General features: G+C 37.3%; 1 protein-coding gene across 1 annotated transcript; it reads right to left on the reverse strand.

Moving 5' to 3' along the window:
• Window positions 1-7: 7 nt before the first annotated feature.
• Window positions 8-16,590, reverse strand: myo5ab (myosin VAb). The gene is given in 41 exon segments (XM_058766755.1): window positions 8-1,196; window positions 1,281-1,361; window positions 1,448-1,622; window positions 2,119-2,401; window positions 2,484-2,634; window positions 3,038-3,124; window positions 3,273-3,427; window positions 3,610-3,756; window positions 3,981-4,074; window positions 4,148-4,346; window positions 4,920-5,000; window positions 5,092-5,129; window positions 5,245-5,469; window positions 5,561-5,617; window positions 5,710-5,847; window positions 5,923-6,036; window positions 6,137-6,276; window positions 6,545-6,638; window positions 7,191-7,385; window positions 7,469-7,708; window positions 8,167-8,243; window positions 8,246-8,322; window positions 8,449-8,660; window positions 8,911-9,019; window positions 9,299-9,385; window positions 9,463-9,560; window positions 10,430-10,564; window positions 10,940-11,023; window positions 11,115-11,240; window positions 11,330-11,470; window positions 11,568-11,649; window positions 11,737-12,002; window positions 12,086-12,192; window positions 12,757-12,864; window positions 13,069-13,150; window positions 13,306-13,449; window positions 13,556-13,712; window positions 13,827-13,971; window positions 14,628-14,799; window positions 15,445-15,555; window positions 16,366-16,590. Coding segments are annotated over 41 exon segments (5,394 nt in total). The 5' UTR covers window positions 16,393-16,590; the 3' UTR covers window positions 8-1,043.
• Window positions 16,591-17,920: the final 1,330 nt, after the last annotated feature.

Genomic DNA, 17,920 nt, shown 5'->3' on the forward strand with positions numbered 1-17,920 from the left:
GTAACATATACACTTAAAGTAATAATCAAATGATTCTATAAATAATTGTTCTTTATTTTAAAAACAGAGCAATAGGTCATTTTTGGTGTTATGATATAATAGAGATTGACCTACAATATCACAATTTATCTAGTTTATATATATATATATATATATACACATAATCAGTGTTTCCAAGTACTTGTCACATTTTTCCGAATGAAGCCTTAAAATAAATGTCTTTCCTTGCAGTTGATCAGGATTGAAGTTACCATAATTTTTCTCTATGCTTATTCTTTTTTAGTTAAAATAATACTTAACTTTCAAGTATCTGTAGAAGTCAGTAACATAAGATGTGATGTCTATTAGATCAGAATATAGGTATTCTAAAATTATGGGCATGCATTATATTTTTTACCAAAAATTCATAAAGAACACGTCACTTTTTAACTTGTCATGTCTTTGTTACTTTAGATTCCATTAGTTGAGACATGCTTGACATGTGCCAACAAGCACCTTATAATAATCCATCTCAAGTGTCACTTAATATTCAAACTTATCAAAACTTTGGTTATTACTCAACAATCATCCAAAAAAAATGTCAGCTAAATAATCTTCACTGTATGAATATATAAAAACTCTCTTTATAGCATTTCATTTCATATTTCAAATGGCAATAATGATAGCGCTTGCATCCAAAAACTGCACATAAATATATTTGTAAAAATGCTCTTGTCCATTTTCATTCTTACAAGAAAGCTGATAAATATGCTTTACAGAAATATTTCATTGTCAAACACTATTATAAAGGCAGCACATGCATTTGAGATATATAACACAACTGAGGTCCTAAACATAACACATTTTAGCCCCCAAACACCAGCAAATACAGTGAAATGTGTTTAACATTTCTAAAATCCATAAGTGAAATCCTTTACAGTGATACAGGAAGTGTAAACATAAGCATCCCAGATGATGTGACCACAAATATAACCCAAGGCTTTATTTCAAAGCAGATTGATTCTATCTGTTCCATAGTGTCCATGATGACATCTGGTGTGTTTTTAAACTCGTGTCAGGAAGTTCAGGTTGAGGCTGCTGGGGATCTGGACGGTCTCGAGGGCCACAGGTGAAGGGTTGAAGGGGAAGGTTACTGGGAAAATGATCTTAGTGTCCATCAGTAACTGAGAAGACTCCTTACGATCCTTCAGTAAAGTCTGTGGAGGTTAGAAAGAAGTGTTTCACCATTAAATCTAACATATGCTTTAAAACGCGTTTAAAAACAGTGAGAAATGACTTACCTGTACAGACTTTATGAATAATATAGACACTCTCTCCTCAAACTCATTCACTGGTGTGTACAAGCTGAGGATTTTCACAATCTGTCCCAGAAAGAAACAAAAAACTTCAGAGCCGAACTCAAGGTTTTATTTAACAAGCTCCATTCAGCACACACACACACACACACCTGTTCAGTGGTGAGAGCCGTGCACATGGTGCAGATGGCCCCTGCGTCGTCCTGGCTCTTCTTTTTGATCTGCAGAAGCTGAGCCGCCTGAATCAGAGGCTCCAGAGACTCACGCGCTCCACTGCCCTGAAGCTCTTTATCCAGCAGCCACTCCTCCAGCTGACACACATTATACCTTATAAGAAAACAATTATAAATAAATTAAAAAAAAGTGTATACAGAATTCTATCAATTCTTTTTTTTTTTTTTGAATTTATAGAAATTTTATAGAATTATTTATTTTAATAATATATAAAACATTTAAAATATATATAATTGTATTTATATTTATACAAAATTATATATAATTTTGTATAAATAGTGTAAACATTGCACAAAATATGTAAATATGTACAAAAATAAATAAAACACTCCAGTGAAATGCTATTTTATAGAACTTTATCATTTTATAATTTTTACAAGTTTAAAAAAAGTTATTTAAAAGTTTTAACGTTATTTTAGACAAACAACATTAAACCATACACACTTATTTACTGGTATAAATCTTTTTCTCTCTAAATTATGATTAACATTTTTTTTTTTTATCCACACTACCCTATTTAAAAACACTGAGAAATGACTCGCCTGCACAGACTTTATGAATCATATATGTGGCCTGTAGTGGTCAGTACCTGATCTGCAGGCCTTTACTCCAGGAGCACATGTCCTTGCGGAGCAGTAAGTTGTTGAGTGTGACCGAGCAGATGACGTAGAACTGCTGTTTGATGACCTGTCGGACCAGATCGGTGTCGTTGCCGTGCTGAAGCAGCGTGTAATAAAGCACATCCAGCTGCTTCAGAATGGACTCCAGCGAGTGAGAGTTCTCCTCATGGACACTAGACGTGCGCTTTCTCATTCCTGTGGGCTTCACGCCCATCACACCCTGAATGGTCTCCTGCTCCAACATGGCTGGCGCTAGAATGAGGAAAAGAGGGAATTATCAAGCAGAGTGCATATTAAAAATTAAAATATTTTTAACCATAGCTTGCAGCGTTACCAATCATGGGGTGTAAAATGTTTTCTATGACCCTGATGAGCTGCTGGTAGATCTGAATAGCCAGATCACTCAGAACCTGCCGGTACTCCGACAGGTCAAAGTTTGTCAGACAATGTTTGCTCTGCTGAGGCGTGTTGTGCTTTGTGTACGCCTAAAAGAAATAAAATATTAGGTCAGCATTCATACAGCAGTAAATAATGTCCCAAACCTTTCTTCCTACTCTCAACATTTGCAGCTTGCTTCTTCACAAAGCTAAAGGTTTTAGCATCTTTTTTTTTTTTTTTTAATCAGAATCCTCAAATGTAGCATTTAAGGAACCTCAAATAAGTATACTGAAATTTACAAGTAACTCACACAAACACTGATTTGTCGCAATGCATTCTGGGATTGCATTTCTTGTGAAGGACTTGTTTGGTCAGGATGAGATATTTAATAAATGCTCCTGTCATTTGTCTGCAAATGTCTTTGGAGAAATCTTCATGCTAGGAGTGTAATACTGATGCCTAAAATGCTGTCTAGGTAGGCAGCACACTAGGGTTTGAAACGCAGCCTACCTCCTCTCCACTGTACTGCCTCAGGCAATGTAAAAAGCGACAGGTGTTTGCCAACCAGAAGGAAATGGTTTCAAAATCTCCCCGTTTCTGCAAAGATAATAACTTATTACTTGCAGAAAGTTCACAGCATGTTCTGTCAGATGTTTCATTGAAATAATCTTTTCACATTAAGATGGTTCACTATCATCTCAGTGAATTTGTATTCCAACATTCCCTGACTCAGAGAGTCTCTCACCTTCAGCACGTTCTTGATGGTGTTGATGGAGGAGTTCAGTAGGTTGGAGACCCGCTGGTCATCGTTGGCGTAGTCAGCATGTCGCAGACACATGAAGAGAATGAAAGCAGGCAGACCTGGGACCAGATTCACCGCCACACCTCGGGGTTTGAGCTCTGTGGATAAACATCCAGAATGACTGGAAAATCACTCTTTTCAATGGAATACAAGCTACAAGAAATTCAGTGTCCATCTGTTCAACTTTCCTTTTATCTATGAATTGCTGAATGCAAAAATATGTATCTATATACAGTTATATTTTTAGTCTCTCTGTTGACATTAATGTTGTTCAGATCACCTGTGATGAGTATCTTGAACAGTTTGCTCTCATCTTCTCTCCTGTACTCCAGCATGCCCTGGAAATCCCTCTCTTTGCGAACGATACTGACTGTGCGACTGCTCTCACCAGCCATGTTCTCTGGAGAGGACTGCTCGATATGACCACCTGCTGCCACCACCAAAATATTATTAATACTTTCCAAATAAAAATAATGTTGGGACGCCACTCCTACAGAAATTCATGTGACAATTCATCTATGAAACTAATTGAAAGCATTAAAGCATACACCTCACATTTTGAAGGTTTTTAAGATAAAAATAAAGATTAATTCAATGTCCTAACTTGAATGATAGTATTAATATTTTGTATTTAAAATGAGAAATCATTACCCTCAGCCTCCCCAAACTTTTTCATGTATATTTTCAGGTGTTTCTTTAGTTTGCGGATCATTTTGTCCTGTTTCCCCATCTGCTCCAAGACGTCCTAGAGTTCACAGAAATCATTTTAATACAGATGTTTACTGTGATATATTGCAAAGTATATTTGTCATTGTTACCATATTTTGTTGCGTGAGGCGACTGATCTCGTGCTGCAGGCTTGCTTGTATTCGAGCATCTTGCGGTAGCTCCAAGCTGTCTGACAGCATCTGCTGCTGCTGATCAAGCTCCGCCCTTAACTTCTGAAGCTCCGCCCTCAAACCCTCCACCTCCTTCTCGTGGGACTGTCCCTGAGTTTGCAACTGCGACTCTAGAATCCTGCAAAGAGAGATGATATTAAAATATCATCCAAGATATACACTAAGCCAGTGTTTTATTTTAGTATCACTGATATATTATTAGTTTTTCTTAATATTTTGAATTCAATTTTATTTTTAAATTTTATTTTTCATTTTTATTGTGGTTAAAGTTGTAATAATTTTGTTGTGTTTTGTCATTTTCATTAGTCTATATAGGTTTCATTAAGTTTTAATTTATTTTATTTTTTGTTTAATTATTTTAGTACTTCAACAAACTAAAAGAAAATGAGAAACGTCAGCAACTAAACCCTTTTAGTGCATATATGATTTTCTTAATCATGTTTAAGACTTTTTTTTTTTTTTTTTTATACAATTTCCTTCTACACAAATTATGTGTTTTCATTAATATTCAGTTTTTAAAAAAAAAATCACCACAGTTCTTGCTATTTTCCCTAAAGTGGGCATTTAGCCCCTTTGTTTACCAATATAAAAAGACGTTTCCAATTTTAAAAAAAAGAGGTTTTGGATGGTGTGTGTGCAAATTAGTGTACGTAAGAGAGTGTCTTTGTACATTAAACCTATTTTATTTCACCTGTTAGTTTCCTTCAGGCTCTCATAAGCCATCCAGAGTTCTCCATCCTCATTGAGCTCACGAAGGTCCAGTGTGGGGGATCTGAGAGAGAAAGAGTCATGAGTGCCTTCCATTATAAGGACGTATGCATGTTACAGCGTGAACATGGGTAAGAATATAAAAGATGCTGTACCTGCTCGAGTCACCTGAATCTCCTTCAGTTCCTGTTTCCTGAAAAAGAAATGTACATATATATATATATATATTACTTAAAAATAATGTGAACTAAATTATAAGATTTTCACATATGGAATGTCAAATGGCTGAAAAAAAGTTTGTACACTACCTTGTGTTTAAATGCCTCGTGGTTGACCAGTTGAGAGCGCAAAATGAGCACTTCCTCCTTTCGCATTTCAAGCTCTTCAGTGGTGGAGTTGAGCTGTTCGAGGAGCACTTTATATGCCTGACCTCCAGGGGACGCCACCTTTGACCCCGACCCCTTACTGAGGGACTGACGGAGCTCCTGCAGATCTTTCTTCAGCTTCTTATTGTCAGACTCCAGCTCCTGACGCTGTGAGAACATCACAACACACACACATAAATATTTATCTGAATACACGAAAGACAAGAGATTAATGTGTAAAAATAGTGTGTTTTGTTACCTTCAGAGCCTCGTAGTCTCTCTCAGCCCCTAACACTTTCCGACAATCTTCCAGTTCCTGAAAACAGAGAAAGAAAACGCATGACTTCCAGTACATGATAACAGAATTTCATTTTTGGTTGATTTAAACCGAACCGTCTTGGTCCTTACTTTAGTTTGTTCCAGTTGTTGCTGCTCTTCTTTGGTGTCCATCTCACCCCGCAGGTCCATCTTCTCCTTCTCCAGCTCAGCGACTCTCCTCTGCAGCTTCAGCAGCAGAGACACATCAGCTGCCGTCTGCCCAGCATCCTAGACACACCAAACACAACCGTCATAACAGAAAATCTAGGAGTAACTCAGGAGTCAATGCCTTTGGAAACGGACCTCTTTTTCCAGTGAGCTGACCTCTGACCCTGTGAGCACAGAGCTGTGGACGCTCTCTGATTGGCTGCTGCTGTAGCCAGAGTCAGCTCTGTTATGACCAGGTTTAGAGAGCTCCTTTTTAGAAAGATTGGTAACACAAAATTACAATATTAAAAATCTGAAAATGCCACTGTATTAGAAAAGTGGTAGGAAACAGTTTTCTTAATACAGCCACCTCTTTTTCTGATCTCAGATCAGCGTAGCGTTCCTCCAGCTTCAGGTGCTCAGTCAGAAGGTTCTGGTAACGGAAGCGTTCCTCATTCAGCTGTGCTTGCAGGTGCTCTGTGACCTCCTCATGGGTCGGCTCTGACTTCTCTGTTTAAGACAATGCAGATGACAAGCTGCATGAGTTTCTTGGTATGTAAATCCAGTTTCGTACACTGTTAACCACTATATAAAAAGCTTGGCAGATAAACATATCCACAGGTCAAGTACCTAACAGTGACATGAATAGGACTGCTAAAGAGTAACTTCCTCCACAAGGAATACAGATACTCTTGCCCAAGCTCTCACCAAACACAATAGTATTACTAGTTAAAAGGTTGGAGCTTTCCTGAGCCAAGTCAAAACAGCGTGAATCCACCTTTTATCTGCTGCTCCTGTTCCTGGATCAGTCTGTTCATCTCATCTTTCTCACTCTTCAGCAGTGTGTTCTTCTCGTTCAGTTCAGTGACCATCTGCAGACAGCAGTTAGATGATTGATCACAGTGTTTTACTCATCTACAACACCATCTGCTTTTGTGCTCTAATTGTTAAAACTCAGCAGTGTTTAGAAGACACCATCAAAATTGGATTAGAATATACAGTAGGTAACAAACTTAGTGTTGTAGAAGTACACACACACACACACACACACACTCTCTCTTATGCTCACCAAAGCTGATATTTTAATATATTTTAAAAATGTAATATATTCCTGGAATGGCAAAGCTGAATACGGTGCTGCTTAATATTTTTGTGGAAACTGTGATACATTTTTAGTAGGATTCTTTGAAAACATTATAAATGTCTTTACTCTCAATTTTGATCAATTTAATGTGTCCTTACTGAATAAAATTATTAATTTCATGACCAAACAAATAAACAAAATATGCATGCACTACTGTTAAAAAAAAATTAGGGTGACTAAGAAATTTATTTTCTTTGGTCAATAAGTGATGATATTAAAACTTTATACTAAATAAATAATAAAAAAATATATTCATTTTAAGAAAACAAATAAATAAAACCTCTTTGTTCTTCTCCAGCTCCTGACGGACCAATTCTAGCTCCTCCTGTAATGATGTCACCAGGTCTCCACGGTGTCGGGACTCCTTATCCGCCTCTCGAAGAGTCTTGAGCTGCAGGTGCAACTTCTCCAACTCAGCAGCACCGTGGCTCTCTATTTGCCTTACATGCTCAGATAGCTCTCGGTTCTCCTTATGCTAAAGATACAAAATACTATAACTCAAACATGGATTCCTCCTCAGATATCAAAACAAATGAAGATAAAAGAGACAGAGGATACCTGCTCATCTAGTTTCCTCTGCAGCTGCATGATCTTGTTCTCCATGCCGAAGTTGAGCTTCTTGTAGTGCTCAACCGATCTGGCTTCAATCTTGAGTTTCTTGAGTTCTCGACGGGCCAGCATCCTGCGCACACAACACTGAAGATACACCACAGCCCGCTTGATGCGACGGAAACGCCAGCGGGCCAGGAAGCCACGCACCCAGCGCTGGATCAGTAAAGCCTTGTGCTCAAACACCAACTGTGCAAGAAAACAAGATGACAAAACTCTATAAAAGTTGCTTTCATCCCCAATCCAACAAGAAACAGCATTTGCAACCCATTCTATTACTGTAATTGAAACAGTGAAAAGCGTAGGGAGAACTTGATCATGGGCAGACATACTTAAAAGGTGCTGGTTATAAATAAGGTTATTTCATGTAAGCTTTTAAGCTGGAAATTTCATAAAACAAAAAAATGTTAGAAAACAGACTGATCTCTTGGCTGAAAATCAAACTCTAAGTTTCAAAGTGAACAAAACTTTGAATTTTTTATTTACAATTACATAAATGTATTGAAGAATTTGTTCTGTATTAAGAAATAGCTTTTACTCATTCCTGAAAACCTCATTATTTTTACCTCTTGCACATTTTTAAATTTGTAATTACAAGCCAAGATAATTAACTGCTCTGCTATACCACAAAAACCTTACAAACGTACCCGTTTGTACTCCAGTCTGGCTGTGTAGCCACGCAGCAACCTCTGAATGAGAACCGCTGCTGCTTTCTGTCGCAGAACTGTCTTCTGGCTGCCCACATGCGTGTGTACTTCTGGAAGATCACTGCGGCCCGAGTTCTTCTCAGTGTCTTGCACAAGCTAAACAAGGGTAGATAAACACATTGTTAGTTTAGTTTGCAACCTGTAACTGACTTACAAATCATCTCTGTTCACACTTAGCTCATTTCACAAACTAAATCTACAAACTACACAAGCATGACCCACCATCGAGCCTGGTGTCCTCTTGTGTATCTCTGCAAGGTAATGGCCGCTTGGCGAATACGCAGGTATTTCTTGCGGGCGAGCCAGCACCGGATGGTTTTTTGGATGTGGATGCAGGCCGTACGGAGTTTGTCAGCCCTCAGCTTTTCCAGGTAAGCCACCTGTCCAGCCCGGAAGAAGATCTTTGTTTTTCCAAACTGGTATTTATCTTTGTTCTGCAGAGGGGGTGACAAAGTAACATTAGACTGTTTAAAATCTTACAAACTGGTTTGTAGGTGTCTGAGCATGGTCATTGCTGGTCTTTTGGCTGGTTTAGAGGGGTTTTGGGCACTTTTTGACTGAGAGATAAGCTTAAACCAGCTTAGACCATCTTAAACCAGCCTAGGTAGTTATTTTTTGCTGGATACATGCTCTTTGAGAAAGTACAAAAACTTCTGCTTATGTTTACAAAGAGAAGTGTGATACCTGCACAAGCCGTTCTAGAACACTCTGGCAGGTCAACTTCCTGTCTGAGAGGATTTCTTTCTGCCTCATTAGAACACGGTAGCGGCTGAAGAACTCTTGATAAGTCCATCTGACCAGAGGGAGGTAAAGATGTATTAAAACACAAACAGATTCTACATCAGTTAAGGCATTTAGAGCTGGGTTATCAGAACTAATTTTTTTGAAAATCTAAAGTAGTTTTAAACTTGAATTAATAAGATTAAATGTATTCTGTTGTAAGATCACCAGTTCAAAATTTTTTGATTTTTTGAGTTAGTCACATCTGATTGGTTCCCTTGAATTGGTCACAGCCAATCAGATTCTAAGCAGAAGGGACACTGGGAAGACATGCGAGTTACTGAATTAGCACCTGGAAGGGAAGCCTGCAGCTGAGATGCGGATGGTCTCGAGCACTCCACAGGCTCGGAGCTGCTGAACGGCTCGATGGGGGTCCATCCTACAGACAGAAAGAAAAGAAACTATAGTGACCCGTATTACATAATGGTGGATTATCTCTGAAGTCGGCTTACTGACATGAAGGGGGCTTTAACGTCATTTGGTTTGATGCAGCGCACATAGTGTGGGGTGGTGGCGTTCAACGTGTCCATAAGCAGGTGCAGAGAGTTCCGGAACTTAAAACGGGAGGAACAAAAGCATCAGACAAATGACTATGACTTTCTGTGAAAAGATCTGGGTGGATAATATCCGTTTCAATAGAGCCCACTTTTCCCACATTTTCAGCAGCCTTAGTTAAGGAAGTATTTTTCCCATTCATGTTCTCCAAGATTTATAGAAGAATATTATATGAAAATTAGGGAAAAAGACAAAAGGTACAAGACTGTCAAGACTGAGACAATGAACTACAATTCCATAATGCATTGCTAATGACAATGGAATCAAATACAATGAAACTAAATAAAGCTACAAATTTATTATCATTGTCTTTAAGAACAAAACAATGCTTTAGAAAGGTTGGAGCTGGTAAGTTTTTTTGTTTGATTGTTTTTTGTCAAACAAGTCTCTTATGTTCATCAAGGGTGCATGTTTATTTGATCAAAAATACAGTAAAAACGGTAATATTGTAAAACTGTATTAAAAATATTTTTTTCTATTGTAATATATTTTCAAATGTAATTTAATATGCTGATTTGGTGCTCAAGAGACATTTCTTATTATCAAGGTAGAAAACAGCGATACATTTCTTCAGGATTCTTTCATGAATAGAACGTTCAAAAGAACAGCATTTATGTGAAGTAGAAGTGTTTTGTTTTTTTGTTTTTTTACCCAAACATTTGAATATATTTCACTATTTAACCGTTTTGATGTTTTTTTTAATATAACATCTGAGCTCATGGTCAGTCTGTCTTAAAAGGTTTATTGTTATTAGTATAATCAATTAATGGAAATAAATGGGGTTTTATTTTCAGAGCCTTACTGTATCAACAGTTCAGAGGAGAATGAATAACAGAGATGGATCTTGGCTTTGTTGGTTAACTCTAACCTGCAGTCCAACCGATTTCTTGTGCTCCCTAAAAGACTGGGTGGACCTTCCAACCTTGGCACGACCAGATGGTGCTGTGTTGCCCGGAGCGGCAGGTGTTTCCTCATCCTGGAAGAGCTCAACCAGTAAGGCAAACTGTGAGAAAACAAGAGAGCCTTTATAACAGAGCGATATGCTACTTGTGCCAATTCCACTCTAGACCAGTGGTTCTCAACTGGTTACTTGCATTTAACACTAATCCACGACCATGACCAATCCATGTTTTGGGTTGCGACCCACCAGAGAAAAAAATCCTCTCCAAGATGTTCATGAACCGAACAGCCGGTGGCGATACTTATCTCAAGATGTGTTGAATCATAACTCTATTTTTAAGTCACTGAGTGAGGGAGTAGAGAACAGCATTTCGCAAGCTTGAACACGTTCCTGGTTCTCATTTCGACTGTGCAGAACACAGGATGCTGTACTTCTGTGCCAGAAAAATGTTAGTGAGCTATGCTGAGGAGAACACACCTTACTAGCCTTCAGCACATTAATTTGTTCTTCATTGACTGTGTCTTTATTTTTCTCCAGAAATCCATCACACTGGTATTCAACCTAAAACAGAAATCGAGAGAGATAAAGTGCCATGGACTCTTAGGAATTCCTGTATGACCACATAATAAGTGCATATTTTTCCTTCATGTACCTTGTCTGCAAAGTGTAGTATGATGAAGGCTCTGTTAGACATGCGCGGCTTTTCAAAGTGAGAGCTTTTCTTTAGGTGAGTGTTGTACAGCTTTTGTGCCCATGATTCATCTGAACCTTTTGGCATCTGAAAGCATCAAATCAAGGAATTTAAGAAGTTTATCACAAAATAAATTGCTTATTATATAACATTTATAGTTTAATAATGTTTTTTACAGTGCATTCTTCATCTAAAAGATCTAGCAAGCCCATCTTGGCCTCGATCAGGTTGATGCATGGCTGGTTGTCGTAGAAATCGATGAGCGTCCATGGTATCTGCTCCTTCATGTACTCCTCCTGCTCCAGTTTGAACACGTGCTGGAGGGAAATGCTTTCTGTGAGTCAAGATGTGCTTGGACATGACTGATAATTTTGTGAATGCTGGAGAAGCTGACACATGTTTGAAAATGCTGACCATGTTAAACTGCTGTTGGAGCTTCTCGTTGGCGTAGTTGATGCAGAACTGCTCGAAGCTGTTCACCTCGAACGTCTCAAACCTGGGCACAACAGTTCACCTCATTGTCCTGCAACTGTATTTTTAACATCAATAAAGAATGAAGATGAAATAATAGCACCTCACCCACCCGTAGATGTCTAGGACACCGATGAAAGAGTGCGGTTTGGAGGAAGTGCTCAGGGACTTGTTGACCTGGCCAACGATCCATGAGAAGAGCTTGGCGTAAATGTGTTTTGCAAGAGCGTCACGGCCGTTTATGGCCTCCAATTGGGTAACAGGCTTGTTCAGGGTTTCTGTGGCAGTCTTGAGTTTTTTATGGCACAGCCAGTGAGCCATGGACTCGTATGACACCTCAGTGAGGTCACAAAACACAGCCAGGTGGCCGCTTTCATCCTGGACACAGTGCGAACAACATAGTGTGGAATCAATGTATGAACATGCAAAATGCTTATTAAAGAAACTTATTAAATGCTTACAGAGGTGCAACAACTAGATGATCCTCTCTCCTTCACCTCCACATTCCCCAGATGAAGAATGGCTGACAGGATTTGGAATAAACCCATTTGATGTGCCTCAGTAATTCCTGGAATCAATCAGCAGATACTGGCACGTTTGTGGTTGTACGACTACATTAAGAGTATGTGAAGAAGCATTAAAAGTATTTATGTCATGAGGAATCTAATTGTCCTTGATCTTTTTAGATAAAAGAGCTTTTTGTACTATGAAAATAGAATTTCATTTCATCCATGTTTACACATTAACTATTGCTATTGGATATTCAGAAACCTGGCCAGTCTAATCATGGATAGGTAATAAGGATGAAATAAAAATAAAATAAAAATGTGATAAATTAAATAATTACAAGAAAGAGAAAAATGAATAAAAAAATAAATGAAATGAAATAAAATTATAAATAAAATAAATATTAAATAAAAACAAAATTAAATGAAGAAAAGAAAAACTATTAAAAAAATATTTAAATAATAAAATAAACATAATACAATACCATTAATAAAATACAAAATAAAATAAAATAAATGATGTTACCCGTTCATCATTCTGATAGTTAAGACAATAAAAGGAGGACATTTAGGACCCTGGTGTACAAAACACCTCATGGGAACATGGAAAGGTAGGATATTCATACCCAGCAGTGAAAAGGCTTTCCTTGTGGCTTCCATCTCCTTCAGGTCGTTCACTCCCTCGATGATGGGACTTCTGCCTTGGTTAGTGTAGGGAAAGTCATCAGTGCTACCTTAAGAGAAAGACTGGTTACTGAAGAAAAGGAGTCCACCCTGAAGGGAAGTGGTGAACAGATTTATTTACTATAAAATATCAGCTGTCAGTTGACCTACAACCTACAATAACAACATCTATAACCTGTTATAACCCAATCAAATTAAAACGCTAATGGGCTACTTGACTTAATTACAAACACAATGCAGAGTGGGTATCATACCTAACTTTAGAGGTTCAAATTCAGGTAAATGGGCACAAGCACAGAGCTGATAGAAGATGTGATAGTTTCTCTCCTCACATGCCTAAAACAGGAAACAGAAACTGCAAGTCAAGTGATATTTACACACAAATACATAAGGTTTTATATTTATTTGACATTATAATAACGTTTTATATTACTAAAATCAACTTTTTAAATAAATAAAACTTTTAGTGGAGACGAATGAGCAGAACTAACCTGAAACACCACTCTAGACTTTTCCAGAAGGTACGTCCTCATGTTGGCTCCAATGATGTGGTGTTTCCTGTCAAATCCAATCTCAATGTACTTCCCAAAGCGACTGCTGTTGTCGTTTCTCGTCGTCTTGGCGTTTCCTATAGCCTACACACAGATGGAAGTTTCTTGGAAGAGATCTAGATCTATTTGGGAGATTTACAGGTTTGCAGAAGCTAGCTAGTTAAAGATAGGTAGCTAAACGCTATCATACCTCCATGATGGGGCTGGACGCCAGCACTTTCTCCTCCACGCTGGCCTCATCAGAGGAACCGCTGACTGTGGCGAAGTAACGCATGGCGTATTTAGCAGAAACCGTTTTCCCTGCACCAGATTCTCCGCTCACAATGATGGACTGATTCTTCTCGTCTCTTACAGGAGGAAAAGGAGAGATTGCATTGTAACTGCCATAAATTATGGAAATTTTTTTAGATACACTCTATTGTTTGAATCTCTTACTATTGCAAAAAGGTGTGTGCACATACCTGGCCATCTGTTTATAGGCCTCCTCTGACACGGCAAAGATATGAGGGTCAATATCACCCATGTTCTGCCCACTGTATGCATTGATGATATCTGATCCATATATTGAAAGACTTTCATATGGATTGATGGCAACCAGGATGATTCCTATTTTTATTTTAAAACAAATAAATGATTAGATTTTTAAAACTTCTGGGTTAAAAGTCAGACTGAATTACAACGCGTTTTCAGATAATTTTTTTTAAATTTGCATACTGCATGCAAAACAGTCTAATCTAAGAACAAGAGTCCATAACTCAAAGTCTAATGAGCTGTGCAGTACAGATGACACAAGCTCCGCTAGGCCATATTTTATGGTTCATATTCACTAGTAATATCTGCTGCACATGGGAGTTCCAAAGTCTACAGGTCAATGCCCAGAAAAATAAAATAAAATAAAATAAAATAAAATATGCAATTTAATTAATAAGTAATTTACAAATTTTCAATTCAATTAATTTTCAATTCAATTAATTTTCAATTCAATAAAAACAACTTGCTCAACAACTCAATGCTCAGAAATAAAAAAATAATAATAAAATAAAATAAAAAGTGAAATTACATAAATAAAATAAAATTAATAAAAAAATGTATTAATCTGTATTAAATAACATTAAAAATTCCAATTCCAAAAAAAAAAAAAAAATTCCAATTAAATAAAAAAAAAAAGAATTATTTCATACTGACATTGAAGTGAAAAGAAAAGTCTGATCTATGATTTTAATATATCTAATAAGCAATGTCACAAACAACATTTTGATTACCGCAGTAGGTGTAGATGAGTTTGGAGTCTGTGAATCGGACCCGGAGGTTGTGCAGAACGGCCGGTTCATGGAGGTAACTGAGAGCCGTGAGGTCGTTCTCGCCCACCAGGATGTCTGGGTTACAAAGAGGCGGCAGAACGCCACTCTTTGGGTCCAACTTGTACTCAAATTCCTGCAAAAAGATACTAGAGCTCAGCTGAAGCCGCTGTGGAGAATTAAAAATTCTCTTAAACTGAATCTATTGCCTTGTCCTATAAACTTCCACAGCATGTGCATTTATGTGTTTGTTTTTCCTGCCATGAGCTCTACTGCCTACAAACTGCTCTTTAACTTTTATTAAACCCAGAATACTCCTTTAAATGTAAAACAAGCTAATTCATCAGATGCACACGCGCAGCTTAAATGCCAGTTATGTTGTGGGTAAAACATGCAAAAAGCTTTGGGTATCACTGACACACTTGCAGGAGATAAATTTAGAGGACATTTACCTCAGGAAAACCACAAGCTAAACTACAGATACTCATCTTTAGCCTAGCAACTGCACACCAGTTAAATGTTACACCAGTTTTCACCAGTGAAAAAACACAGAGGGAACAGCAATGGCTGCAGAAATATGCTGGAGTTGGAATTCCACACCCATTATTTTTTCCAGCAAGTCTGACTCAACTCTGCCTCAAACGTGACTCAGTGCTGACTCAAGCAGTCCTCAAAAGCTTTAAACCACCTGACCTGGTCAAATTTATGCCATGTTGGATGGGTAAACTGGATCTTAACCTCTTACAAAACAGGGTGTATGTGAAAACTTTGATACGCTCACCGACTCATCCTCCAGCTGTAGATGTAGGACAGTGTCTCCAGGCTTGTAGTCTTTGGTGAGCTCTGCTGATCTCCACACCTCCGTGGTGTCTGGGATCCAGACTCGAGCAAACTGCAGGCGGTCAACATCAAGTTAGAATGAGTAGCATTATTTTTTTAAATGCAATTCGATGCAAATATAAAATGGTTTAATGCATACAAGTAATCAAACTAATAAAATGAATACAGCATTTTATTATTTTATTACAATATTTTTTGTTATGCATTCATATTTAAAACAAGAATTACATATTACTTTTAGGTTTAATAATATGAAAATGTATAATTGATCTAAATTTGCTGCAACTCAGAAACGTATTTGTTTATTTTTGCTTTTCTTTCAACTTCGATCAAGCATCTGATTGCTTTATCAATGCATTCACAGTTTAAACAATAAATTAAATATTATTTCTTGATTTAATGCTATAAAATGGTCTAATTCACCTAAAATAAGAGATTACAGTAATTAATTTCCCCCCAACTTTAATCAAGCATCTAATTGTTGTTTTATCAATGCATTCCTATTTAAAACAAGAAATTAAATATCATATATAATATTATAAAAATAGATCTTCAAATATACCTGAAATAAGAGCTGCATCTAAGATTAATATATATTTTTTGCTTTTCTTTCAACAAGCATCTGACTGTTTTATCAGTGCATTCATATTTAAAGCAGGAATTTAACATTTATTATATGGTCATTATTTGTTTGTTTGAATAATGTTCGCTGGTTGTTTGATAATTAAACAAAAATAAATTCAAATTAATTCTATTAGATTTTTAAAGATCCCCACAAAAAAAGATTGGACTGTTTGGATGGTACAATGTTGCACATGTTTCCACTGCTCAGATGAAAGTAGCGGGGTTTAAACTCTCATACCTTCGAGTACAGCTCCGGCGCTGCCATTAGGCTCTGCCTGGACTCCCGTTACTCCAGAAACATCACAACTCTCGGCGTCTTCCGCGACTTAGAAAACAGACATTGAGAAACGCCGAAGTTTCTGCAGTCTCTTGGCTGGTGGTGTGGAAGTGTCACAGCCGCCGGGGAAATACATTGAGTGGCACAGTTTAATAACTAATAGCTGTTTTCAATGGAACATGCTGTAGCTTTCCGCCAGGGGGCGCTTAGTGGCTCAACACGCCGACTCCTCCATTAAACCGCATTTAAATCTCAGGATGATTTTTGTCTCATATGCACACAAAATAGTGTAATCATTTAATTCCATTAATAATCAAGACAAATATCTGGCATACAAATGAAAACTCGTGCAGGTATTTCATACGCTCGATTAAAAAGTAAAAACTATCAGCTAGTAATCACAACCGTATATGATTGGTCCGTCCTGACCACCGCTGAGAAAAGTAACAGGTACCACGTGACAACGGATTCAGCAAAATAAAGACGCTGATAAATTTCGGTAGCCAATTAAATATAAACTGACTGTGAGAAGTATAGTAAGGTTTAGTATTATTTTCATATAAAATAAAACATTATTTCAATTTAACTTCCGGGCCACCATACCCCCGCCCTTTTCACATTTATTGTTCATTTTTCCCGCTTGTTGGCTTTCTATGTGCCAATCATCCTCGCCAGTTCCAAGTAACGTTATGAACCATCATTTTTCTTTTTTATCATTTTCAAGACTGTTGTACGATTTATTTATTATATGTTTTACGAAATCTAAGGTAGTCATTTACATATCGCTGTAGTCTGTGGCGTAAAGCTGTTTGCTCTTCATTTGCAGAAAGAAAGGAAAAAAAAAAAAAAAAGACGCCGTGGCAACGAAAGGCGTGGAAACAGTGCCGTCTTGTGGTATTTTTGAGTTACTGCGCCCCGCCCGGGTTTACTCAGGTAGAAAAACATAATGCATGTATTTGCTTACTCCAAATGTATTTGTTCATACCCGTATTCTCTGCTGCTGCGGTGGTTTGGTCATCATTTTTTTGCTTTGTACACATTATAGTCACCTATATTTTTTTGCTTTGTACACATTATAGTCACCTATAAAAGAAACTATAAGAATGAATGCCGTGGAAACAGGGCCATGCATTATGCATGTCTTTCCAAATGTGAATTGGTTATTTGTTTATCTATGTCATCTCTGCTGCCAGGAGCTATTTGTTCATCTTCTTTGCTTTAGTAATGATACAGTCGCTTGAAAAAAAAAAAATTAATAAAAATCAAACAATTAAATAAAAAGCCACCATGGCAATGAATGAGCTGGAAAGAGTGTTACTGCACTCCACCCAGATATACTAAAAACAATGCATACTTCAAATATAAGCTGGTTATTTGTATTACGTGTAAACTCAGTCAGCTAAATAAATGAAAGCCTCGATTCATTTTAATTTAAATAAGGCGTGAATCAAGTTTGACTAGACATAAAGAGCAAATTACACCTAGTCTAAATTAAATTTGTCTAGATAATTAAAAT

The sequence above is a fragment of the Onychostoma macrolepis genome, chromosome 25 (genome assembly GCF_012432095.1).
Source record: "Onychostoma macrolepis isolate SWU-2019 chromosome 25, ASM1243209v1, whole genome shotgun sequence".
Taxonomy (NCBI): domain Eukaryota; kingdom Metazoa; phylum Chordata; class Actinopteri; order Cypriniformes; family Cyprinidae; genus Onychostoma; species Onychostoma macrolepis.